Source organism: Phasianus colchicus, chromosome 1, assembly GCF_987193195.1.
Source record: "Phasianus colchicus chromosome 1, bPhaCol1.hap1.1, whole genome shotgun sequence".
Classification (NCBI taxonomy): Eukaryota; Metazoa; Chordata; class Aves; order Galliformes; family Phasianidae; genus Phasianus; species Phasianus colchicus.
In genome coordinates, this window is record NC_143436.1 from 78864267 (window position 1) to 78889318 (window position 25052).

General features: G+C 40.5%; 2 protein-coding genes and 1 long non-coding RNA gene across 3 annotated transcripts in view; 2 read left to right on the forward strand and 1 right to left on the reverse strand.

Annotated features, from left to right (window-relative positions):
• LOC116239990 (uncharacterized) overlaps window positions 1-16147 on the forward strand; it is an 18361-nt gene extending 2214 nt beyond the window's left edge. Inside the window, exons 2-4 of the long non-coding RNA XR_004169203.2 lie at window positions 6541-6708; window positions 9191-9323; window positions 15795-16147. This is a non-coding gene — a long non-coding RNA (uncharacterized LOC116239990). The remainder of the gene's footprint in view (window positions 1-6540; window positions 6709-9190; window positions 9324-15794) is intronic.
• A 152-nt stretch (window positions 16148-16299) lies between these two features.
• Window positions 16300-25052, forward strand: part of CASR (calcium sensing receptor) — a 70060-nt gene continuing 61307 nt past the window's right edge. The window contains exon 1 of the mRNA XM_090148722.1: window positions 16300-16548. The gene's annotated coding sequence lies outside the window, so the exon portion shown is untranslated. The remainder of the gene's footprint in view (window positions 16549-25052) is intronic.
• LOC116239993 (protein FAM217B-like) lies at window positions 16730-18726 on the reverse strand. Its single transcript, XM_090139762.1, has 4 exons — window positions 18645-18726; window positions 17984-18111; window positions 17626-17823; window positions 16730-17446 (listed from the first exon to the last, which is right to left on the reverse strand). The coding sequence occupies exons 1-4, from the start codon at window positions 18724-18726 to the stop codon at window positions 17294-17296; spliced, it is 561 nt and encodes a 186-aa protein (XP_089995888.1). The 3' UTR covers window positions 16730-17293.

The following is a 25052-nucleotide window of genomic DNA, read 5'->3' on the forward strand; positions in this document are numbered from 1 at the left end:
AAGGGCTTGGAGGTACTGGTGGGTGGCAAGCTGGTCAAAAAACAGCAGTGTGCCCTTGCAGCCCAGAAAGCCAGCTGTAGCCCAGCCCTTGGAGACATTCAGAGGCAGTTTGGACTAGGCTCTGAGCAACCTGATCTAGCAGTAGATGTCTCTGTTTGTTGCAGGGGGGTTACACTAGATGAGATTTAAAGATTCATTCAACTCACACATTCCACAATCTTGTGATTCTATAACATGATTTCTCCACATAGATTCTCAGTGAAAAAATCAAATGGCACTCTTGGCAGAAAATTTCTGAGAATTAGATAGGCAAATGTGGACCTTGGTGCATCAGCACCATCAGAGTAGCACTGAGAAAAAAATCAGGAAAAGAAAAAAACACCATTACTCAGTATTGCAATACTGTTACTGAATGTATTCACAGCATTTTGAGAGGAAGATTTACATCTATTTTCTTTAAGCTAGTAATCTAACACAGAGGGTAGAAATGAAACGTAGAAAAAAAATTATTTTGCTTTCACACAGTGAAGTAGAGAAGGCCAATTATTCTGATATGCTTGTCCAGTGGTCTTCTCCCAACAAGTAACAAAACTGTCTATTACTGAAAAGGATCAAACTTACTCTGTTCTTCATTTGGCAGCTGGAGGTAGCTGAACTGATGAAGCAGCTGAGTGATAGAGTCAATCTTAACTGATCTTAAAAAGATCAATGTTAAGAGCCAAAATTCTGGATCTTTGTACCAGGAGATCCAACAGGCCCTGAAACTGGTGCTGACTGAGCTGTGCTGAGAACCAAGAGAAACATCACAGCTTCATCCCTTATCCTTCTCAGTGTTGAAAAATAGAGTTACAAAACACTGACAGTTTGCTCTATTGAACTGTTGCCATGCTCATTGTATCTGTTGTAGTTTCCATGGTAATAGGCAACATTACTTTTGGAGCAACCTATTTATAGTGGAACAGCTTGTTCTATAAGGAAAAAATTACTAAAATACTAAGATAATTTTATTCTGTTTTTGCTTTTGGAAACTAAATTAAATTCCTTTATTTAAAAACCAAAGGAGAAATTTGCAGCCTTTATGTCATAGAAAAAGTATAATCGGCACCTCTACAATATGCCTGGTGAGAGTAAATTCAAGTCACTTGTGTCATTGGACCTCACCTTTAGGTCTTCTCTCTTGCATCTTAACCCCACATGAAAATAAATAATTAGGATTTTTGAACTGAGATGTGGCCTGCAATTATCTTCTACTGTTGTCCCAGGACACTTTGGGATGGAAAAAAACATCCTGTGAATGACTCTGCAATAGGAAAACTGCAATAGGAAAGATTAAGTAAGTTGCCTTCAGTGATGGAGCAGTGAGAAGTCCTGTCTAATTCTGTATGTGTCATATTTATTCTAGGTAGCAGCAGCTCACTACTGAAATATCTGAGACAAACCATAGCAAATGTTTGCTATGCGCTGCCTACAGACAAACAGTTTGAAGAGAATCAAAGGGCTGCTGACTAGCTCTAAATTCCAAGGAGCTCATTTTCTGCATTTAAAAATAGGAAAAAAGTAAAATGTCTGTTACCACTACCTGCAATCTGATTTATAATCTTGCATAAGTTAAACTTGTAAGCAACTGAGAAGCCTGAAACAGTGGAGAACTTCCAAAGAAGAGTTGGAGAAGCACTTAGAAAACTAACATTACAGGAAGACATCAGTAAAAATGTTATTGACTTCATAAGCACTAGGGTGTGTATCAGGACAGATACAGAAATTGTGACTGGAGCTATCATGTCATTCAGGTGCCTGAATTCTAAGCATCAGTGTACCATGTGAAAAATTCTGAAGGGAAGTAGAGAAGTACTGTCACCCCGTGCCATGAGAGAACTAAAACTCTGTTAAGCAATTTAATTGAAGGCATGGAGGAAGGCTTGGAGGTGTGGATTATTCTATGATTCTATAGGCCTGCTGAAGCTTGCAAATAACACTCTCAGACATATAATTTGAATTTTTAGTGGTCCTGTGTGGAGCCAGGAGTTGGACCCAGTGATCCTTGTGGGCCCCTTTCAACTTGGGATATTTATAACTCTGTGATTCCATAAGTCCATGATTCTACAATTCTGTCTTTGTCTTCTGAGAATCATTCCTCTGTCTGATCTGGAAGGCCATTCTTCCTTGTATTTGCCAATTCATCAAAAACTCATCTCGACCAATGCAACAAGTGGGTTAGAATATGAGTAGCCTATGATTTGCGAGGGCCCAGTGGAGGGAACAAGTCAAGGCAAAAGCTTAAAAGTGGCAATCTGGAATAAATGGGTTAAAGGAAGGATTGATTTATTGGTGTAAGTATCCTATTTTCTTGTCAGAATATCCTTTTGTACTATCTGGAACAAATATCAGTGCTTGTCACCCATCCCAACAAGAATAATTAATCTTTGATTAATACTGCATCTCTTAAGCCAGCCATTGGCATCTCCATGGCTCCTGAATACTAGACCATAGTACACATGCAGCCAGTACACAGCAGTATTAATAGATTTTCCATAGTAATCCTTCTGTTGCTTTTCAGTTCTCAGCCACCTAAGGAAATAAATTGTATAGGCATAACAGTGCAGAAAAAGCTACTGGAATGTGCCAGGAAGCTGTCAGTAGGCATTAGAAATCAGCTTACTAAACTGGTCAAGAACTTTAAAACTTCACTCTGCTGAGGGCAGAATAGAAATAGATTGCCTTTCTTGTTTCATTTGCAGCCATGAGGAGCGCGCTTCCTTGTCTGTACACCCATGTTGCTAATTGATTTCTCCAAAATTTCCAGCTCCTGCTGCAAAATAAAACCTTAATGCTATTTCCTCTTCATCACACATGGTCAAGTCTCCTACTCAGGATCTCAGGATGCCTGCATCAGCACTTTTTTTTTTTCTTTTTCAGTGCTAGTCTTGCTGACTTGTACCTTTAGATAGCAATTAACAAAAAGCTAGCTACCACCAGGTGATGATATGTTTTATTACTGACAAGCAGCATGTGCTGCCAGGTGCTCTTCTTAAAACTGGTTATGAATTTTCTGAAGTAACATTGTTTATTAGAAAAAGCTAATTCTCTGAAACTAACTCTGGTAGTGAGAAAGAGCAGCTTTTCATAAATTGACTTTGTAAAAGTCTGGGGGAAAAAAATGCAGTAATGATAGTTGAAGTTAATGTTTTCAAAATAAATCCTTGCTTTACATGTTGAAAATCTTTTTTAGTATCTACATGTTTTGGTTTTAAAATGCTCAGACTCTCTAATGGAAAAAGTAGTTTTCCAAATCAGTGTAACAATACTTCAAATATTCCCAATCTTTTTTCCCATAGACTATTTCCCACTGATTTTTTTTCACTGTGTTCTATATGCTGAAAATCATGCCTCTTAGAGAACAGCTACTTCAAAATCAGCCCTTCATAGGAAAAGAAAGACTTAAGACTCCTCAGTAAAACTTTTCTATTTTTCACATCACTAATACCCACTCAGATACTGCAAATTACACATGCTTCTAACATAGTTTTTATTAGCACCTTTGCCAGTAACTTTGCTTATTTTCCAAACATCTGCTTGGGTTTAGTGTGGTTTATTTAAAATCAGACATTGGCAAAACTAATTCATTCCATCGTGCCTTTCCCATAGGTCAATCTGGTACTCTAGGTGTTATTCAGACTTTCTCTTTCAAAGAAACAATCAGTTCATATTTCAGCCCCAGGATCTGAAATACTGCAAGAACAATCCAATGTACCCTTATGGTATACCATGCTATTTCAAGTTTCATTCCTGTCTGAGAAGGGCAAGAGAAGAAATATGTAAGCTCTTAACAACATAAATTGAATTTGAACTTTGAGCTCTGATGTTTAATACATTGGACAAAATACGACTGGCTTTCTGTCGTCAGGCTCTGTAACCAGTAAATAATGTCTTTTGTACTGGCTGCATCAGTATGGTAATACACTAAATCCCACCTGGAGATTTAATACCTATGGCTCTGGGAGTCAATAAGGGCAGTAAGGCCCAGATTTTAAACAAAAATTTTGCTGCACTGAATGACTGCATGTGTTTTGGTATTTGTACTCTTAGAAATGTGGACAGAGTAAAGCTGTGCACACATAATAATTGTTGCAAATGTTCATTCACTGGAACACAAGACTGTTTGTTGAATATCTCATCTCTAAAATGGGAATAATGATACTTTTCTAGCCTGGGAAATCATATTTAGTTCATTACAACGTCACATTTTGGTGGGTCTTTCTTGGCTATAGGAGCGATTAGCCTGTTAATTAATATGCTAACTGCAAAGTATTTAGCTCTTTTAAAAATGAAATTCTTGATGCTGTAAGATCTACAGAGAAAGGAACAGTCTCCACTGCCACCAACACTTAATTTCTGATTGCATGGTTTGGCTTTGCACCTCAACTTTCTACATGTTAGTGTGCCTGATTGCTAGATAAGGTAATGGTTCCCCAAGCTACAAAAGTGCTTTAGAATCCATAGACAAAAGGCACTGTGGAAGCACAAAAGAACTGCTTACATGAGTTAAAAAATAGCTTTTAACCTTTGATCTTGAAGATCTATTTCACATGTGCACCATATGCTCAATGGCCTAACTGCTTCAGCCTCACTGTTTTCCTGTGGATACACTCTTTGACTTCACAGCCCTTATGCTTTTTGCTTGACGGCATCCAGGCTGTTTCTTAACAGTCATATTCTGCCAGCAACAAACATCCTTTTGTTCCTTGGGATCTGGGAAATGGACTGCATTCCTCTCTTTTCCCCACTATCTTTGGAGAAGTTAACCTCTGAAGAAACCCAAGCAAACAAACAAGAAATCCCACAAGCATAAGGGATTTGCAGCATTTTGAAAATGCATAGGGGTGGAAAAACAAGTCTGTAGTTGTCAGCTGAACCTGATCCAAACAATCTGATCAAAGATGATAACTTGCCTTTGTTTTGTGCAAAAAGACCTTTGTTTATACATTAGGTGCACAGCAAGGGGAACTCATTAGCAACATTAAAGTAGCTGGTCTCTAATAAGAAATATGATGTCTAAAAGAGAGAAAAAGCTGCCTGCAGAAGAAATTCAATTTCTAAAGCACTTACTGTGACAATAGATATTGTTTGGAATGTCGAAGGTTTTCTTCAAGGCAGGAGATATTTGATATCTTGCCTCTGAGGTTTGGGGAAGAGTGGCTGAAAAGTTGACTGGCAGAAAAGGACCTGGGGGTACCAGTTGACAGCCTGCTGAACATGAACAAGCAGTGTGTCCAGGGGGCCAAGAAGTCCAATGGCATCCAGGCTTGTATCAGAAGTATGTGGCCAGCAGGACTAGCAAGGTGATTGACCCTCTGTACTCAGCACTGTCAAGACTGCCCCGCAAGCACAGTGCACAGTTTTGGGCCCTTCACTACAAGAAAGGTTTGAATTGCTGGAACACATTCAGAGAAGAGCAGTGAAGCTGGTGAAGGGACTAGAAAATAAGACACATGAGGATTAGCTGAGGAAAATGGAGCAGTGTAGTCTGAAAAAAAAGGAGCAACTTGAAAGGAGATTGTAGTGAGGTGACAAGTAACATGACACAAGGCGACAGCCTCAACTTTTGCCAAGGGAAGTTTGGATTGCACATCAGGCAGAATTTCTTTGTGGAACATATGGATAGGCATTGAAACAGGCTGCCCAAGGTAATTAAGGAGTCCACATACCTGAAGGTATTCAAGAGACGTGATTTAGTGGTGATTTAGTGGTGATTGGTGGTTGGATTTAGTGATCTTATGAGTCTTTTTCAACCTAAATGATTCTATGAATCTATGATTTTAATATTTGATTTAGGGAGTGTTGCAGGGCTATGAAAGCTGTGAAAGAGGCTTGAATAGGAATAGAGATGGCTATGAACATGTTACATATGCACCTGTATGGTGATCATATTTTAAAGTCTGAAAAAAAGCCGACCATTTGCCCAAGCTTAGGGGACATAAAGAGAATGAAGACCCAAGAAATAAGATGAAACAGCAGCTTCACACTGTGAAAACTTCAGGCTGAGTCACTTGAAAATACAGGGTGAAGAGAGGAAAAGGCCCTCATCTCTTTGTCTCTCTTCCCAGGTAAGAAGTCAACTAGGAGTCAGAACTTTCTTATTGATGAATTGGCCTCATATCCTCATGCACTCTACTCTTGCTCATCTACCTCTCCCTCCCCTATCCCAAACTTCCAAAGCGTATAAGAACACCCATGTTCAGCTGTGCTATAGGCCCACTTAAGAAGGCAGTATACTGTCTCTATAAGCCAGTGATAAATGTTTAGGGAAGGAATATGAAAATAGTCCAAATGTTATTCAGTTCTTTCCACCAGTTCAAGTTCTCCTCACAATCCAGATCAGTCCTTTGTGGAGCTTTCTTTCATGAGATTGTGTAATCCCATTTTTGAATCCATTCATAGTTTTGTCCCCTGAAAACAAAGTGAACAGTCTGTCTAGTCTCTCCTTAATGAAATAATGCCAGTCTACTGATTATTCTTACTTCTATTTTGTGCTCCTCCTAGTTCCACTAGATCTGATTTTCAGTGGGAGAGATCAGAGCTGAGGACAGCTTTCAGGATGTGGATGTGTCAGAGTTTCAGTCTTCCTGTGGCATCTCCAAGTCTACTAGACTCAACAAGAAGTTGAAAGAAAAACAATTGGTAGCTGAATCAAAACCAGTTGTAATCAGCGTAAGTCCTCTTGTACTAGATAAGTACTTCTAAAAAATGAAGAATAAAATAAACAAAATGAGCAACCACAACAAACACCCACAAAGACAAAAATCTTTGTGATTGTGTAAAACGCTCATTTTTGCCATCATAAACAAGCAGAAGAAAAAATAAATTTGAAAAATGTTACTAACACAAAGCTATACCGCCAAATGTTGCCTTCTACCTTACAAGATGATGAATTATGATTTTATTTCAACCTACAAACAAAATCAATTGAGTTCTGGGGAAGTTAAAAAATTGTTACAATACTTTCTGAGAGTGGCAAGTGCTTCTTAGAAAAGCAAACAAGGCAAAGCAAGCGTAGTGATAAAAGATTAGAAGAGAAGGCGAATGGTGAAAGCAGTTGCAGCAACTACTGATAGGAGATTATCAGATGATCAGTATAAAAAAAAGGTGGAAATATAATATTAAGACTCCAGAATACTAAGTGAGACATCATCTCTGAGTAGTGTTATTCAATCATCCCAGTTCAGAAAACAAGTGATAATACTGACTGCTGACCCTTTGTTATAACAAATAAGTGTAAAGTGTTTGCTGTATTTTCAGACTTGAAAATGTGTAATAAATAATTAGATTATAATTGCATTTAGATTAGTATTTTAATCAAATTCCTAGAAATCCAAGCTGAGCACTGAGAAGTGAAAACATGAATTAATGTCTGATTGAAACTTAATTATACAACGAGTATGAGCCTTTCAAACTGAAAGGCCCTTACAGAAGCTTTCTCAGAACTGCAGTGCAAGGGCTAGCTGTACAGGGAACAGGATTAAAATAAAATAATAATAATAATAATTCTTAAAAAGAGTTTAATTGGGCTTCTTTATTCAGATGAATTCCTTGTCTATCCCCATAAGCGTACTTAAGCACCAAAAGGAGTGAATGGGAATGTGATTTGGTGTTTGGGGCCAAGGGAGAAAAGTAAGAATGTCTTAACTTTATGACTGTACTAGGAAGATTTTGAAGCCACAGTCTTAGCTACAGACACTGAAGTAGGTAAGTCTGGTATACCATGAAAGGAATGGACCAGAATGCTTTGTGATACATAATGTTAATCTGTGTATCTTGTCTGGCCCTTTTTCTGGATGTTAAACATCCAGAATGATTTGTGCCACAATAATAGGTCTGTCTTAACCCTTATTTAAGGGGTTAACCCCTACACTATTTCAATAGTGACCTACTTGTCAAATCAGATATCAAGCAGAGAAGTGGGTGGGGCTATGAAATCAGTAAGTTAAACTGGCCAGTCACTAACAGAAAACGAAGTAAACAAAATCCTACCAACATTAGACCATGTCACAGTTGGTAAGATGGAAAATGGTTTTCAAATATCCAGCGCTAACGATCTGTCTAATAAATCACTGCCTAACAGCAGAGAGACTTTGTGGAGTTACTCATTCTTGTAACTAGCTGAAACTAATTTCAACAACACTGAATATGAATATTAATTCAAATCAGTTGCATTCTATTTACAAAAAGAGGCAAAATTCAACTAAGTTGGTCTTTGAAGTAAAGAACTTTCCAAGAAAACAAATACTTCCTTAATTGAGCTAAATGTGATAATATTCTTCACTTGCCTCTCAGATGTAAATATTGAGCAATAAATGAGTATTTAAAAAACACTCCAAAAATTCTGTGTTCTTGTATATAAAAACCTGAAGACTCTCTCTGGCCAAGAAGTATATTCTAAGTGATAGCAGAGAATTATGTAACAAAACGTAGTTGCAATATTATAACAACATTCAAAATTATATTTAATGTTTTAACAAAGAAATAGAATGTACTTTCTTATGTACATTACAAATGCTATATCATCTCATTAGTAGCTGTGGCACAAAGACAAGATTAATTATTTCCTTTCTTTAATGACCAGATTTATTCTGTAATGGCTGAACCATTTGTGTGGCCATTTCACCGGAAAAGAGAGGTGGTTAATGAGATTTTCATTACGATTGATGATAAAACAGTACTGTAATAAAGACATAAATTTAGAGGGTGGGAAATTATAAAGACAGGAGAAAGAATTGCAAATGAGTATTTTGACCTCTTCTGTAATGGGGTTCGGAATAAAAGTTCTGTCTATCAAGTAAATAAATAAAATCAAGTATAAAAATAATAAAATGTAGATTTGAATTGAAAATATTTTCATTGCAGGAGATTGTACTAGCAATTGTTGATAATTTTCAACAATTTCAACAATAGTTCATCAAAAATATTAATCAAATTTACTTGATTTCAAGTTTGAATCAGTTTAAATTCAAATTCCAATAAATGCCGTATTTTTCTCCATTTAGGTGTTTGTTGATAAACACGAGGAAATGGATATCTGTGGCTGTCCATTTCTGAATGTGAATTCCATAGAGGAATGAATGAGTCCATGAATGAATTCCATAGTGAATACATGTTCAAATGCCAATGTATGTGGATTTCTTATCTTCTTCAGTTACCTTCTGTTACATGTTATACCTTGAATATCTGAAAAGATCCGCATTACAGATCACAGTTCACTCTGACAGTTCTTCATCTGACTATCAATGTTAGAGAACAACAGGAGACATCAACCATTTTGTACAAAGGTAGATATCTGTAATTTATATAGAAAAGTGCATTAGCATTCAACCTTTTCTACAGTAAAAACTTTCACTTCAAATAGATTGTAGGAAAAAGTAGCTATTAACCGTAATCATCATAAATAATTAACCATGATAGCAGCTGTATTTAATATCCATCTCCCAGTTAATGTTTATCCAGGCAGATAATACCTGAACTGACGAAAACCAAACACAAAGCCCATATCACACCCAAGACAATCTGTCAAAATCTGTTCATACTTGCAATTATATAAAAAGAATTTACTTCTTAAATAATCAGCATTTTAATTTTCTTTTTTTACTTGTGAGCTAATTAAGATTCTACTATTCTTAGAAGGCTGTTTATTTTTCAAAGTGTAAATTTGCAGAAATACTACAGTTTTGGTGCAGATACTATGTAGAAAATTATGATGGAACAGAAATTACAAAAGAAGGAAGCTGGGAGAAGAATTCTGAAAAGTAAGCCTGTGTGACTGTGGCTAGAGACCTGGCGACAATAAAGCACCTCAGAGACATGCTTTCTTAACAGAAGTGCAGCAGGAGATCAGGAAGATCAGAAATTAAGGGAAGATCAGGAGGCTTCTTCTCAGTAAATGAGCAATTAAGGTTCAATTTTGACTTTTAGATTTTTGAATGCATACATAGAGGTCCTCCGAAAGGAGCTCTACATAGGTCACTCCAAAAGTAATGTCTTCTGTTTATTTCTGTGGAAACTACAGCAGATACAAAGAGCACAATAACCTTATTTGATAGAGCAAATTCTCAGTTATCAAACACTGTTTTTTTGACATAGCTATTCATTTTCTCTGCTGCCATATCACCAACATCCACCTCTGAATTCATGGGACAACATAATAAAATAATCTTTTGGAGCATTTCTCGTATATCGTAAATCACTGGGAGAACACAACACAAAGAACACCATATTCTTAAACTATCCAGCTGTAATTTCAAAATCTTCTAATTTCAGTGTGGTTGCATGTTTGTCTTTAATCCTGACATACAACTTTTCCTTGGGTTGTCAGTGCTGAGGGGTATTTGGAAGCCTCCTTTGAAGTTAGATGTGATAATTCTCCATCCCAACACTATACTTTCAGTAACTACAGCCTAGCACAAAGGGTATAACATTTTACAGACCTGTGGACTTACTGGTCACTATCACGTCAGGGAGATGTGCTGCCCCTGTGCTTCAGTCTAAGGCAAATGACTGGGCAGTGCATGCAAGTTTTTTCTGTTACTCTCCTGAACCAAACTTTGGAAATTTAAAGAAGAAATAAATATGTGAAAATAAGTGAAGACAGTGAGAGAATTAATATCTGAAGAAAAAAATAACAACAAAAGTTTGAGGAAATAAAGAGCATGTAGGAGGAACCTGGAAAGAAAAAGCAGGCGGCCAAACTCCAGTAAATGTAGCCTTCAGATCAGTGTACAAACATGGGGAAGCTTTGTCCTCAGTGGCCTGCCTTTTCATGCTAAGTGTCTCTTTTCATTTGTGAGCAAACAGAAATACTGTTCACCAGGGTGATTTCTAAATAGTTCTTAACAGGCTATGGAGGTGAAATGTGGAAAACAAGTCCTCCCTCTCAGAATTTTTATTTTGAGCAGGAAGCTCATTCAGCTACTTTGCATCTGGAAAGTTTTCTTTGCAATCATAAAATGTGGACATGAAACTGTTGTTTCATCCATGGCTAGCTCCTGAAGCACAAGATAACTCTGTCATGAAGGAAAACAGCTAGCTCAATAAGCTGCCCCCAGTAGGCCAAATGTGACCTATAGATAAAAAAAAAAATGCAAGCAGAGTGATAAACAAAGGAGCTGCATCAATTATAAATCACATTTTTAATACAAAATTTGTTGCAGAAAAGTCACAGCAATATAAGATCTTCAGGAAAGTGTGCTTGGCTAGGATTAATAGAGGGGTAATGCTCTCTGTGTGCTTCTGCTTTGGTATTCAGCAAATACCTTGGAGTTTTTGTTTTCTTTTTTCATACTCCCCAGGGCAGGCTATTCCAAGGCTGCTCAACAAATAACTGCTCAAATGATATTGCTTAGGCTGCTTTTATCTGGCAGAGTAGCCCTGCCCTGAAAAAGGAATATGAGAACAAAGAGCATGAAGAGGAAAATAAGTAGACGAGAATGGACATCTCAGGTTATTTTCAGATCTGTGCACATGGAACACAGATATGCCCACTCCTCCAAGGAAGTAGAACATTTCAAAATGAGTTTGAAGGTGGTCCTGGAAAACGTACATACAGAGTAATTCAGTGTGGCAGCAGGGGAGATGGACTGGCTATGAACTTACTGGGTCTCTTCCATCTCCAATTTCTATGAAAACAGTCACCATTATTTAGAAATATGATAAATATTTTAAAAATCACAGATACAAACTAAATAAAACATATTAAATAACAAATTCAGCCAACTTAATCATGACTTTTCAACTTTTTAAACCAAGACAGCAGGGAACAAGAAGGAACAGGCTTAAGATTTTTAGTCCTCTTTGTTTAAGGCTAATTCACATAGGACACACCTTCATGAGACTTGTTCAATAACATTTATGGAGCTGGGCTGGAGTTGTTATTGGATTGTCCTCAGTCCACAGAGCTGCTGATTTTATCCAGTTTTTATCTCACTCTAGCAGCTTTTAATTCACATTTTGCCTTGTTTATATTTCATTCCTAGCTGGACCAGTAGATTTCATTTTGGGTATTGTAATACCAATCTAGTCCTTTCAGCAGTTACTCATCCAGAAGAAACTGCACCAAATGCCAATTCCTTTCTTCATTCCTGTACTGACCAAAACAACACCATCTGTCCTCCAAGAGCTGCGTGTTTGCAGATACGCAGACTTCATCGTCCTCAGCAGGAGAAGAAGAATTTTTGACTTGAAAAACATAGAACTCCTTATTTGAGCACATGGTGCATCCATAAAGTCTAGCTGCAGTGATGGGGCTTGTGTTCCATGGGACAGCCACTAGACAGTGATACAGGCACACTGACACAGCCAAAGTATGTCAGTTTCACACTCCACTACTACACCCAGCCCTTTTCTAGCATTTTCTTCACAGCCTAGCAGCTCAAACTTTCTCTGAATTCCAGTCAAATCTCAGCTTTCACATGTTCCTTCTAAGTACCCATAATTCATTCTCAACAGAAAGGCTTGAACAAATCCTTTTCTCCTATGAAAACCAAAGATGAGGAATGTTCTGGGGTGGACAGGTCCAGGAGCATGCCTTCCCTTTGGTGTTCTGCTTGTTCAACAGAAGACCCCAGTCTTCTGGGTTGTTGGTGTTCACAGCGCTATCTCCAAACTATCAGTTCAGCTTCTTCTATTAGCACTGAAAACAATACAAGAAGATGAGGCAGACATGGTCATTCTTCCTATCCCATACTTCCCTGAACATGTATAAGAGAACAAAATAAACTAGAGCCTGTTTTAGGCTTTGTATGTATAATACTCTTCAGCACACCAGGCCCTGGTCACAAGGCTCAACCATGGATAGTGTGGCTCAAATTTAGACTTCAGCTTTTCAGGCAATTGGTTCAACACATTAAGCATCCATCCGACAAGTAACAGCTGCATCCTCTACAAGCTTTGCCAGAATGAAAATCAGACTTTCAAGCTAGCCCATCTGACTTTATACCTTACCATATAGCATTCATAGCTCATTCACACCTACTGGGGGCCAGCAACATAAGAACAAAATAGCTGTATGTGAAGAGCAACCCTCAGTACTCTGCCTTGTAAGCTGTCACCTGTCTTGTTCAAATCACCACACAACCTCCCTCCCCAGTTCCCCATGTCTCTGCAGCTCTCCATCAACTCATGGCATCTGCACATTCCCTGCTCTGTCTATAAACGTAAATCCACAGATAAGTCTACGTGACTAAGATGCTGCTCCAAGCCATCTCCAAGCAATCTCTAGCCATTATTTACAGCAGCTGCTCACCTCTTTCCCAACCCACTTTGTCTCTGAGTTGCTAAAAAGCCCAGGTCTCTGATGACATACAGTGGGAAATCTGACCAGTCCTTCAATCAAACAAAATGAGGAAAGCAGCTACTTCTGAGTGTCTGAATTTCTGAATACTCTCCCTGTACTGTGAGACACCCCTTGTTATTCCCTGAAGGATATCCCAACCGACACCACAGGTGTCTTTCTACCAGAAAGGACCTGCTACAAATTGACAAACTTGCTTGACAATACAGCAGCCTTTGAGAGCAAACCCCCAGGACCACAGTGCAATAGATGAGATCAAACCAACTGGAAACCAGGGAATTTTTCTCATGCCGCCTCCACTTTTCTCTTAGATCTGGTGTTCCAAATAAATCCTTCCTGGCTTTTCCTTGTTTGACTACTTGTGGTATGTCCAGGAAACACTCAAAGGTGTTTTTCACTTGTAGTTTTAAAGAAGCCAACAGCTGATTGTTCTCTCCACTTCTGTTTATTCCTTTTCTCATCATTCTCAGGTGCTCTGAAGTAGAAGTGGCCCTCACTATTTGTTGGTTTGCTTTTTTCACAGGCATTGAATCACTGAGCTACTAATGCTGTTTAGTACTATGATGAGATGATAATAGAGAATTAAATAAGAAAAAGAATACACATGGATTTTGCCTGATACTGTTACGATAAATTCTAAGTGTATACTGCATACGCAGCAAAGGCAGAGAGAAGCTGGGATACAGAAACTAGTTCTCAATGTCAAGTCACTACTGAAGCTGGCTTGGAAATACTGATACTGTCAAAAAGACTATTCACTGTCACAAGCACAAGACTCAAAACAGTAGTGTTTCCTGTGTCTAAGGAACTTATTTCTTTTTCTCTCACCTAATTTCACATTAAATTAAGCCACGTGGAGCAGAACAAAGGGCAGTATGGGTTTCAAAAGACAGCATAGGTAATTGTTCCTCTGGAACTTCATTGGTTCATTGCTTAGCTTAGGCTATTTCCTTGCTGAGTGGGAGATGTGGACTCAAATCTTCTGAAACACTTTACCTTGTGTAGCTAAGTTCTAGGAAGCAATGAGTTATCCAGCTAGCCTATGTCAGGACCCTCTGGGCTTGTCTAGCTGCCTCTCCATTCTCATGGTGAATGCAGTTTTTGCTCTGTTGCTACTATTGTAGGGAAAAAAGCTATCACTAAATAACAAAATAGCAGATAATGGGGAGCTGCAATCAAGTAATCAAAAAATAAAACCTTTAATGTTGCTTGCTATTTGATATAACCGTGTCTTAGATACCGGGCCGTAGAAAATCCATGGCATAATTTCCACCATTGGCTAAGTGGGGTTGCTGCAGCAGCGAATACAGTATTTGACCAGCAGATTTGTGAATTAAGTTCAGAAAGGTACCACAGTTATTCTGTGACATCTGGCCTGGATCCTTTCCCATTTTAAAGATTTTGTTTTCTTCCTTCATTTCTGTCTCTGCCACATAACTAAATCTAGGCATTTACTCCCAGTAACCAACTTCCTCTTCTCCTCCAGGTCCACAACCAGAGAACAGCCTTTAAAAAGTGTTGGTATTCTGTGGTGTAGTCCTGGAAAGCAATGACTCCAAAAACTTGGTGTACAAAGATATCTCTGATGTTTCTTAAAAGAGGAGATCATTTTGATTTAGGATTCAAAACAGTAACACTTTACACTGTTGCCTAGAAGGGTGAAATCTGTCCGAGTCCACAAAAGAGTACTGTTTAGTTTAACCTTAGTAGTGAATTCTCTGCATTTGTAAACTTTTTCTCAAGAACCCTCTCCAATTAAGCAAGAAAAGAATTAAGGAAGATATTCATTCACCTTCGCAATCTGTAAAAAATTACTTTAATCTGGAAGAGGTGGTCATTTTATTATAATTATGCAATTATACTGTAAGAGCTCATAAAAATTATGAACTATTTCTTAAAAAATATATATTGTACTACAGAAGAAATGGGAAAATAAACACAATGGTTTATCAAAATTAATTGCACCCCAATTCATGCAAGGCTGTTTGAATATCTAGGTGTTTTAAGAGCTTTGGTAGCTCTGCAGTAATACACGGACCAGGCATTTACTAAAGCTGGGCCTTGCAAATCTCCTTCCGAAGTGAAGGTCTCCTGTCATCTTTCTGGGGTGAGAAGTACCATGTGCTCTCATCTGTACATTGAAACTCGAAAAATATTATTGTTGTTGTTATCCTGAAAAAAAAATTAAAGCTCTTGGAACACTTCCAGACCAATGGTTTTGGGCTGCAGAATGGCTCCAGAATGTGAAAAAAGAGCTATGTGCACCAATATTTCCTACAAAAACACTTAGATATAAGCTTCAGATGTAAGCTTGAGAAATGAGCTTCAGATGTAAATTGCATGAACATCCCAAAAGACAAAGTTGGTCTCAATCACTGTTGACCTTTGGATGTGAAAAGTAATATAAAAGTAATAGTAAATACTGATTGTTTATTTTCCTGCATTTCTTTTTCTTAAGATCCAAATAAATTGCCCGTTCGTGTGAACAAAGAAAATGTGCAGTTACACGAGTGCGCACCACCACACAGCACGGCACGGGCAGAGCCGAGGATTGTCTACTTCGGAGCGACAGGTCTCCGGCACCTTCCGTACCGCATCAGGTTCAGGTAGCGGGGAACAACGCACAGCAGAAGGCTGGAAGGAGGTTTTCCGTGCAAACTGGAAGACGACCCCATTTCCCCGGTGTGGAAAAAGGAGCGGGTGACGGTCTCCTTCCCCACAGCAGCGTCCCGCCGCGCACTTCCGAACTCGGGGTACCCGCGGAGCACCAGGAGCCGTGCGGCGCAAGGACAGCAGCCGGCTCATCGCTGCTCCGCTCCGCTCCGCTCGGCCCCGCCGCCAAACTCTCGGCGGAGCCGCGCTCAGGCGCCCGGCTCGCCGCTCGCTGTGCGCGGTGCCCGGCCTGCCACGGCCGGCACTCTCCGTGCCGCGGAGCGGGGTGCTCCCGGGCGGATCCCCGCCGCCCGCCCCGCCTGCGCGGTCCGTGAGAGCGGGCCCGGGTGCCGGAGGCGGCGGGGAGGGCTGGGACGGGGCCCTGGCCAGGGGTTTCTCTCCCCCCGCACCTCCTCCCCTCTCGCCGCCGGTTCCCGTGAGGCTGCAAGTGCCGCCGCGGCAGCTGGGGGGCCGGCGGGGGATGGTGCCGCCGCCCTGCCCAGCGCCGGAGTAAGGGCAAGAGCTGGTGGCGGCAGGAGCAGCCCCGGCGGCGGGACGAGGTGAGCGCGGAGCGGGGCAGGAGGGTGACGGGGGGCAGCGGGGCCGCCGGGGCAGCCCGCCCTGCCTGGGGGCCGGGGGCGCACGGGGAAGGGTCGGGACGCAGCTGCGGGGGCTGCAGGCGGCGGGGCTCCGCGCCCGGGCCGGGTTTGGCTTTGGGGTGCGGGGTGGGGGCGGCGGGGAGCGAGGGGCTTTCGAGCTGAGCTCGGCCGTGCCAGAGGCAGACGGAACTGCATAGAGGGGCCCCAACGCCTCCCCTCCCCAAATCTGGGGCAGATACATCTAAGATCAGGCGAAGAGAGAAGTTCCCATAGAGCTCAGAGGTGTTTTCTCTGGCTGAAGTTATCTAGAAATAATACTGAGGTGAAGAAAAGCAATTCATAACAAAACTGGAAAGAGCAACAGGTTGCTTTGCTGAAATCACACGTGCTGGGAAAATGTCACCTCCAGTGGACCCGATAGAAATACAGCAATACCAATTTGTAGGGCTTGTTTGGGGACCATCTAACACTCCACAAAACAAATGTTACTGTACGGCTGAAGAGATTTTCTTAAAACCAGCAAATCATTCCCAAACACCTTCATTTTGACTTTTGTGGATACAGGATATGATCATAGAATCATAGAACCATGAATCAAGAACGTATTTTCTCAGGATCTTCCTATGAAGATTACACAGCCCTTATGCATTGGCCAAATGCTTTCTAGCGGTCAAGAAACATCAACATTTACTAATCAACTCTTCACTTAAATTTCCATGATGTCTGTTTTGTGTTTGTACAAACAAAGGCATATGTTTTTAAGCCTTTGATGGGAGCAGCTGAACCATAAAATGCTGGCACTTGCTGGGGGGGGTCTGATATTACCAACACTTTCAATTTTAGAATTGTTCTTAGATGGCTGCATATTGAGAAACTGTTGCTTTGCAGTTGGTTTTTTTTTTTTTTTCAGTTCATTTCTTACTTCAGCAGATTGTCTCTGAGAAGACATTGCATGTCCTGTTCTCTCAGATAGTTTCAAGTGACCTGGCTGTGAATAAAACTGTCAACTTTCTTCCCAGTATGGATTTAGCCTGTGACCTGAAATGGTTCCCTTTCCTGGGGAACCATTTGTTTGTTAGGCAAAGGGCTAAGCAATGCTTTGCATTTGCCAGGGCTTTTCAGGGTATGTATGGAGTTGGGAGCAGTCTGTGGTCTGGCTTTGGCTTCCATAGCTTTCTCATTCTGTACAGTCTGCATTTGCAGCCACTCCAGCTGCAAAAGGTGATCACTGTATTTCTCAAGAAATCCAGTTGGCTTTCATCAAAGTTCAGATCTGCCTTCTACATTAACAAAGATGGCCTTTTGCTTCAAAAGAGTTGAAAGAGGGTGGCAGGAAGTCTGGATAGTAATATTCTGACTCTTTAAAAACTGTATCGGGCACACGTTCCAAACAAACTGGATCAATTTCTTCAGCTCTGAGTATGAGGTCTGGTGGCATGCAGGGAGATGGAGGAATAGGAGTCCTTTCTGAATCAGAGAGATCACTGGCACTATCATCTTCAGCATCTTCTTTAACAATTTGTACTGACTCAAAATCAAGAAACATTTCATTCACTGATGCTTCTTGCCATTTAGAGGAGCACGGACCAGCTTCAGCAACATGTTCTTCGTGATTCTTTTCCAACTGTTCTTTTTTACTGCAATAAAAATGTTGCACTGGGACTTCTTTAACCCTATAGAAGCTACCTGATGTGCTGCCTTTTGTGGCAGGAAGGATCCCTTGCCATCAAGATTCACTTTGCCTTGTTTTTGGGAAATTCCTCTTTGACCCTTGTACTCTGGGCATTGATGTGCAAACACTCATGATCTGTTTTGACTGACTACTGTCATCTGGTTGGTTTCTTCCCTTTTTAGAAACACTTGGTTGGTTATCATCTTCAGTGTCGCAGGAAGTCTTCTCATTGGTAGTTGGTACATTTTTGCATAATGTACCAATTGCATAATGTAATTTCCAGAGATTTCACATGAGAAACTGATTTCTTTACTCCTTTGGTGCTTGGGTGGCTTTTTCCACTGTAATTTACCGTTCCTTTGTGGTTTTCATTGATTTATCTTACCTTTTGCTGTGTCTTTCGGTGCACAGAACCGAATGATCTTTAGAATTACTTTGATACATGCAACTGTTTGAAGCATTTCCATTTTTGCTGATGTTTTTCCTACTATAAGTGCAGATCACTGTTAGATTCTGCCTTTCCAAAGCATCTCTGTGTTCTTCCTTTGCAGTGCAGACTAGAATTACCCCTGCTGGGCAGCCCAGACTGGGCTCAGAGGAGCAGGGGAGACAGCACCAGTAACCTACTTCCCCCACCATGGCCACTCAGTCATAGCTGTGCAGGAGGAGCGCTCTGTGTCTGCATCCTTCCCTGGTTTCCCTTATGGGCCTTGGCTCCATCACAGGCAGCACTTTTTTGCCTCCTACTCGAGTTTCACCAACTGGTGTACATGTACAGAAGATATGCTGGGAAAGGCGAGGTCAGGGGAATATCAGTGAGGTGTTGCTAAGGCCAATTCCCAGGCAGGGTAGTGCCCCTGTGAGCATTTATGCTAATAGTGGAAGTCAGAGCCCTTAACTCCTGTTCTTGATGTAGGGTGGGGCTGGGCAGCTGTGGATTCCTTTCCCTTTCTGTCCTACCTTTCTTGCCTCACCACTCTGCAGAACTGAGCTCTCATTTCAGCAAGAAATGCAAGTTCTAGCCCTGGAGACAGGATTCAGCTCAGTTTCCAGTGAATTCACTGGGGTTTGGTCACTGACCTCAGTGTTACGATGTCCTGATCCATGCATTTCTTCTGGCTGCATGAGGAGAAAGAATACGATCAGAATGATTATTAAGAATATTTTTGCCAAGGTTTATTGAGTAATGATATAGGGACCTGATGGCTATTCAGATGGAACATTTGGATTCACCTACATATTTACCAGGATGATCCTAACTCTGTGCCTGTGTGTGTTCTATCTCATCATACCAAACTGTCTCAGCCATAATTTCTCAGAGGTCATTGGTGAAATGGGTAGCATCCAGACAAAAAATGGACGTTGTTCTCAAAACAGCAGTAGAACAATGATGATAGAGAAGGTTGTACAGTTAGTTCCCTTGCCAAACTTCAAGACTGAATGGAAGATCCCAGGTTTGTTAGTCTGATGTTCTTTCCACCATTCTCAAAAAGCAGTGCTTCCTTGATATTACATTACCTTGTCAGAAATACCTTATGAAGTATTTGAAAAAATATCAAGTGAGACAATAGGAGCTTGGCAGTAAGCATTCATTGCATCTGCATCTGTTCCAGTGGTTGGAAACAACCTCTTCTGCATAAGTTGATAGGCTTTCTCAGTCACTTATTAACTGAAAGAGTGAGGAATGTGTTACCTGCATTCATTTGTGCGAAGGATTGTAGGAGCATTACTGACACTCAGGTGGACTGAGGAGGCCACCGGCAGAGTGATAGCTTTAGTATCGAAAACATTCTTTTGAGATATTAGGGCTACTTCCAGTTGACTGCAGATTTTATTCAGTTAAGAAAGTCAGGGCAGCTGAACTGCTCAGCTCACAGAACATGGGAGGTCGTAGTCTCCTCATGCGTATGCAGAACGCAAATGAGTGCAGTACAGTGCAGTGACTTCATTCTAAAGATGATTCCAGAATATGGTCTGGACTTGGACACTGACCTTGGGCAAACCATTTCCTTTTAGTTTTCCTGTTTTGAAAGCAGGATTAAGGACAGCATCTCAAACAGTCTTATTGGACGTGTCTCATTTAGAAAAAGTATTTTTAAAGCACCCTGGAATTTCCATACCAAAACCGGGAAATTGTTTTAAAGCTTAATTGCTATATAGAAACATGAAAGCAAAGACATTATGAAGTTTCTTGTCCTTTTGCCCACCATTTTCAGTGGGTTTCAATTGACTGCAATGGTGCATAGCATTAGGCAGCTGCTTCTCTATTTTGCAATCTTACAGCTAGATCCCGTGTATCCGAACTGGCTTTGCACATCTAAATCCAGTTTGGAACTGGAGGGAAAATCTCCTGCTAATTAGGATGACACTTTCTAATCACAGCACAGGGGCATTGGTATTGACATATTAGCCTACCCTGCACACAGTGTCTTGCACTACTGCTGAATAGTTCAGTGAACAACATCCTGAGCACATGGGTAAATTTATGATATGGGACAGCATCTAGTAAGTGCCTGGGTTCTTATTTTTGCTTTTTGACAAACATGTGGTTGGGACAGGGGACAACTGTGAAATAGTAGATATAGTTCTGCAGTATTCTCCTGTGCAGAGTTAGGACCATTGTGCTGTGTCCTAACTCTGGAGGTGGGTTTGAACCATTGCTCTCCAAAACTTCTCAGAATGCAGGAACTTGTAGCTATGGTAGCACTTTGCAAGCTAGTAACAACCATTCCAACGCCCAACACTGGACTGGAAATGGGAATTTGTGGTGACAGCTATAAAGAGAAGAAAAAGAAGCCAGAATAAAAAAGGAAGAATGGGGAAGGAAAAAGAAATAGGAGCAAGAGTGGCAGCAATTCTAACAAAAGAAACACTTTCCAGTGACCAGTTCTGAATGTGATATAAAAAATAACAACTGAAAGTTTTATTTTACTACACAGAGCCCAGATTCTTCCTTTGATCTCTGTACAAGCTTCCTTTTGGAATCTGTGGGAGATCAGTGGAAGGAGGGGACTGTGTAGTCTTGAACTTATTGTGCAGCCTGTGGACAGTCGTGCAACAGAATTTGGTCTTCCCCATAACTATGAGGAAGGTATACTGATAGTCCTGAGACAGATGCTAAAAATCAATCTTCTAAGAAGCATCTCACCACCAAAAGAGTAGATAAGTTATCTCAACACACTGATCATTGCAGTTAAACTGTTGCCATCTGTTGAAATTAGCTCAGTATCTCTGTTACTGTCTGCAGGAATTCCTTTATAACCATGATTTATATAATACTGCACTCAAATTGATAAATTCTGAGACTGTTCTGAGTGGTCAGCATCTGGAAACAGTTATTTCAGCTTAATACTACTTCAGGTAGTAGCACATTAAATAGCCTGTAGTGAGTAATAATAAATTCTCTACAGTGCTTCCTTAAATTTACAGTATGTGTAAATTTTAGAATATTGTTAATTCAGATTATTAATAAACATTGCTGTTTATTCTTACTACTTGAAAATAGCAATATATGACAATTAAGAGATAATTAACAGATGCATCAGCTGCACTCTGAGCAATCCAAATATACAACAGTACATAGAACTTGACCATTGACTTCAGTGTGTATTGTGAACAATTGGAAGAAAAAAAAAAAAAAGGTTTCTTTCGAACAAAAGAAAAGAAACTACCACAGAATCACAGAATGGCTTGGGTTGGAAGGGACCTCAAGGATCATGAATCTCCAACCACCCCCCCTGCCACAGGCAGGGCCACCAACCTCCCCATTTAATATTAGACCAGACTGCCCAGGCCCCCATCCAGCCTGGCCTTGAACACCTCCAGGGATGAGGCATCTGCAGCCTCTCTGGCAGCCTGTTCCAGCACCTCACCACTTTCATAGGAAAGAATACCCTGACATCCAACCTAAATCTTCTCTCCTTCAACGTAAAACCATTTCCCCTTGTCCTGCTGTTATCTACCCTTTCAAAGAGTTGACACCCCCTGTTCTACAGAAGGTTTGCTCTAACTTGAAACCTGACACTTCTGTTTCTTCATTGTGTCATACTTAGGCACTTGATATTTTGAGTTAAAATCCTGGGAAATAAGGTACTTTAGGTTCCTTTACATATAACTTACAAGAAATATTCAAGAACAACCCAAAGCAAAGTCTAGCGTTAAACTGTTACAGTAAATCACTCCTGCTGTAGGAAAGCTCTCTCTGCTTTCTGCCTGCTGTCTGCAAGTCCCTCCAGCACCATAATGATTCTCAGAGCAGCATGCTGGGTTCTGCAAGCAGTGGAGCTGCTGACTTGTTGCTGTCATCATTAACTTGTTTTAGGAGAGCATGTCAGAAACCAGAATACTTGTCTTAATGTGCTCTGCAAATAGGAAAGAGAACTGCTCCTTCTCATAAAGTGCTGAAATAATCCCAGGCAGATTAGGAGTAGAAGATGGAAGACGTTTTGTCTGTTAATTTCCTGTCATCATTTCCTCAAGGCAGACTAACAGCTGCAGTCCTTCTCTCCAAGAAGTACCACATAATGTGAGTTTTCTGCTTTCTATCCTCTGTGATTTGTTTTCATCTTGTAGCATTGCTTGAAAAGGAGATGTACATTCCCCATTTCTGGTTTTCCATCCTTTGACTCATGAGTGCCTTGGCACCATTCATTAAGCATTTGTTTGTGAGGTTGATTTGTTTGAGAACTGTGCTAAAAAGCAGACAGAAGACAAACTGTTGGAGGCATTTCATGTCATGGAGATTTCTCCTCCAGCCCCATTGCTCCTAGTTCCTCTGGTATCAACTGGAAGCATCAGCAGGGGATAAAGACAGCAGCAACTGACTCAGGGAACGTGTAGCAGATCTGTGCCTCTTATACTGAGTTTTAGCTCAGCATACTCAGGACATCTCCAGGAGCATCTGCTCATGGCTGTGTTCACGTGATCCACTGAAGAAAATCCCACAGAGGTACTGCAGAAAAAGAGCTGTGGTGGTGATGGTGTTCACCAGTGAGGTTACAGATTAAGGATCAAGGTAGCAGATGTGTTGTTCACTCAACCTTGCTTAAATTCATCTTAGAGATGACCTAGAGCTTGCTGACAGTTTCATCAGCACCCCTCCCTCTTCCCTTGAAGTTTCAGGATCCTTCAAAATACACAGTGTCATTTCAGGTACGCAGCAGTCCACTGTCTAGCTCACAGCTGCTGTGCCCCAGAAGGGCAAGGGTCTTCTGTAGGTCACATGTGACATCTGCCAGCTGGTGCATGTCTCTCTGATGCTCTAACAGGACACTGTGTGGGCAGCTGTAACTCTCCGATTGACTGAGTCTCTTAGCAGTTGATGCCTGTGGCAAGTTGATTGCATTCTTATTCCCATTTTTATCAAGGTTACCTGTTTAGCTGCATGCATTTTAAAATATCTTGAACATAATTGGTATTTTTTAGGAACTTCTGATTTGTTCACGTTTTACAACATTTTACATTTAGACTTTGAGGAGGAATTTGACTAATCTATACCTAGGCTACATCTAGCAGTGGCCTCTACACCATGTACTATGGCAGCTGTTCAGATGTCATTATTTCTACACAAGGGATTTGAAAGTATTTTGAATAGTGGAAGAAGATTCTTCTAGAGACTTTGTATCTGAAAGACAGGAATCCTAAATCTTCTGCTGCCTGTATTTATGATTTCAGCCAACCTGCCTACAGTCCTTATTTTACTGTAGGAAGACAACTATAATTCTTCCGTTTTATGAATCAGAAATTGAAGGGGCCAGATCCAGTTAGTGAATGACACGGTATAGAATTGGTTTCTAATCAACAGAAATAGTTTCTACCTGTTGCACCTCCATGTCCTTCAAATACATTCAGTATGATACTCTAAGGTCTAAAGCATTGTAATAAGGACATAAACATTAATAGCAACAGTAGTGTGTTAATGTATAGATAAAGGTACGAATTCTTGATATTTATGTCCTTAATAAACACACCACTATCAGATTACACTTCTTTTACTTCCTAAGATAGTATCAGGTTGAGTGACTGTACCTGCTAGCTAAGGTAAACTGCAGCTTCCATGTTTGCACATGTAATATTTGCACATTTAATGGTCCCTGTTGAGTCATGTCCATTATCACAGACATTTGCATACCTAAGCCCCTGGAAACAGCCATCAAGCAGAAAGCTCTGCTTAATCTTAAGTAGAAGCCTTTGCCCTCCCTCCTCCACAGTTAGATCAGAGATCATACTTTGATTATATTGCCTGGGAGCTTCCAGGTGAGAGTTCTGAGCAGCCTCTGTGTGAAGCAGAGCAGGAGGCACAGTGGCAGTGCACTAGCTTGCAGATATGCCTTGGCCCCCCAGGCTAGGCAGCACCTGAATGAGACTTTGAGGGTGTACAAATTTCTGTGCCTTAAGTGGGTAACAAACATCTCAAGGAAATCTGAGGCTCTGACCTTTAGTCCTTGATTATTAATATCTGCAGTTCCTTCTTTCTTCTGGACTGTGTCTGCAACTCACTGTTATTTGTTTCACTGTACTTTCACTGTGCTGAAGATTTGGTCCACAACCATTAGAGCTAGAAGTAAGTGTTCAGTTTTAATTGGAAATTGACTCAAATTAAACCATACAACTCCTGTTCAACAAAGGCATGTTGCTGAGCTTGTGCTCTGACGACTGATGTATCTGTAGCTCTGTGGCTGAACTCTCATACGGGCAGGATCTATCAGCATTCGTTGGAAAGAACCAGAATGAAGCAGAGTAAGTTCTGGGGGTTGTTTTGCTGTAGATATTGCTGTTGCTTTCATGTAGTTTA

Coding starts and splice junctions, on each gene's coding strand:
- LOC116239993 (XM_090139762.1), bottom strand. CDS start 18,726: ATGGAAATGCTTCAAACAGTTGCATGTATCAAAGTAATTCTAAAGATC. Junction 17,824..17,983: donor GAGCTGAAGAAATTGATCCA/GTTTGTTTGGAA, acceptor GGATTTCTTGAG/AAATACAGTGATCACCTTTT. Junction 17,447..17,625: donor AGGAAAGGGAACCATTTCAG/GTCACAGGCTAA, acceptor CTCAATATGCAG/CCATCTAAGAACAATTCTAA.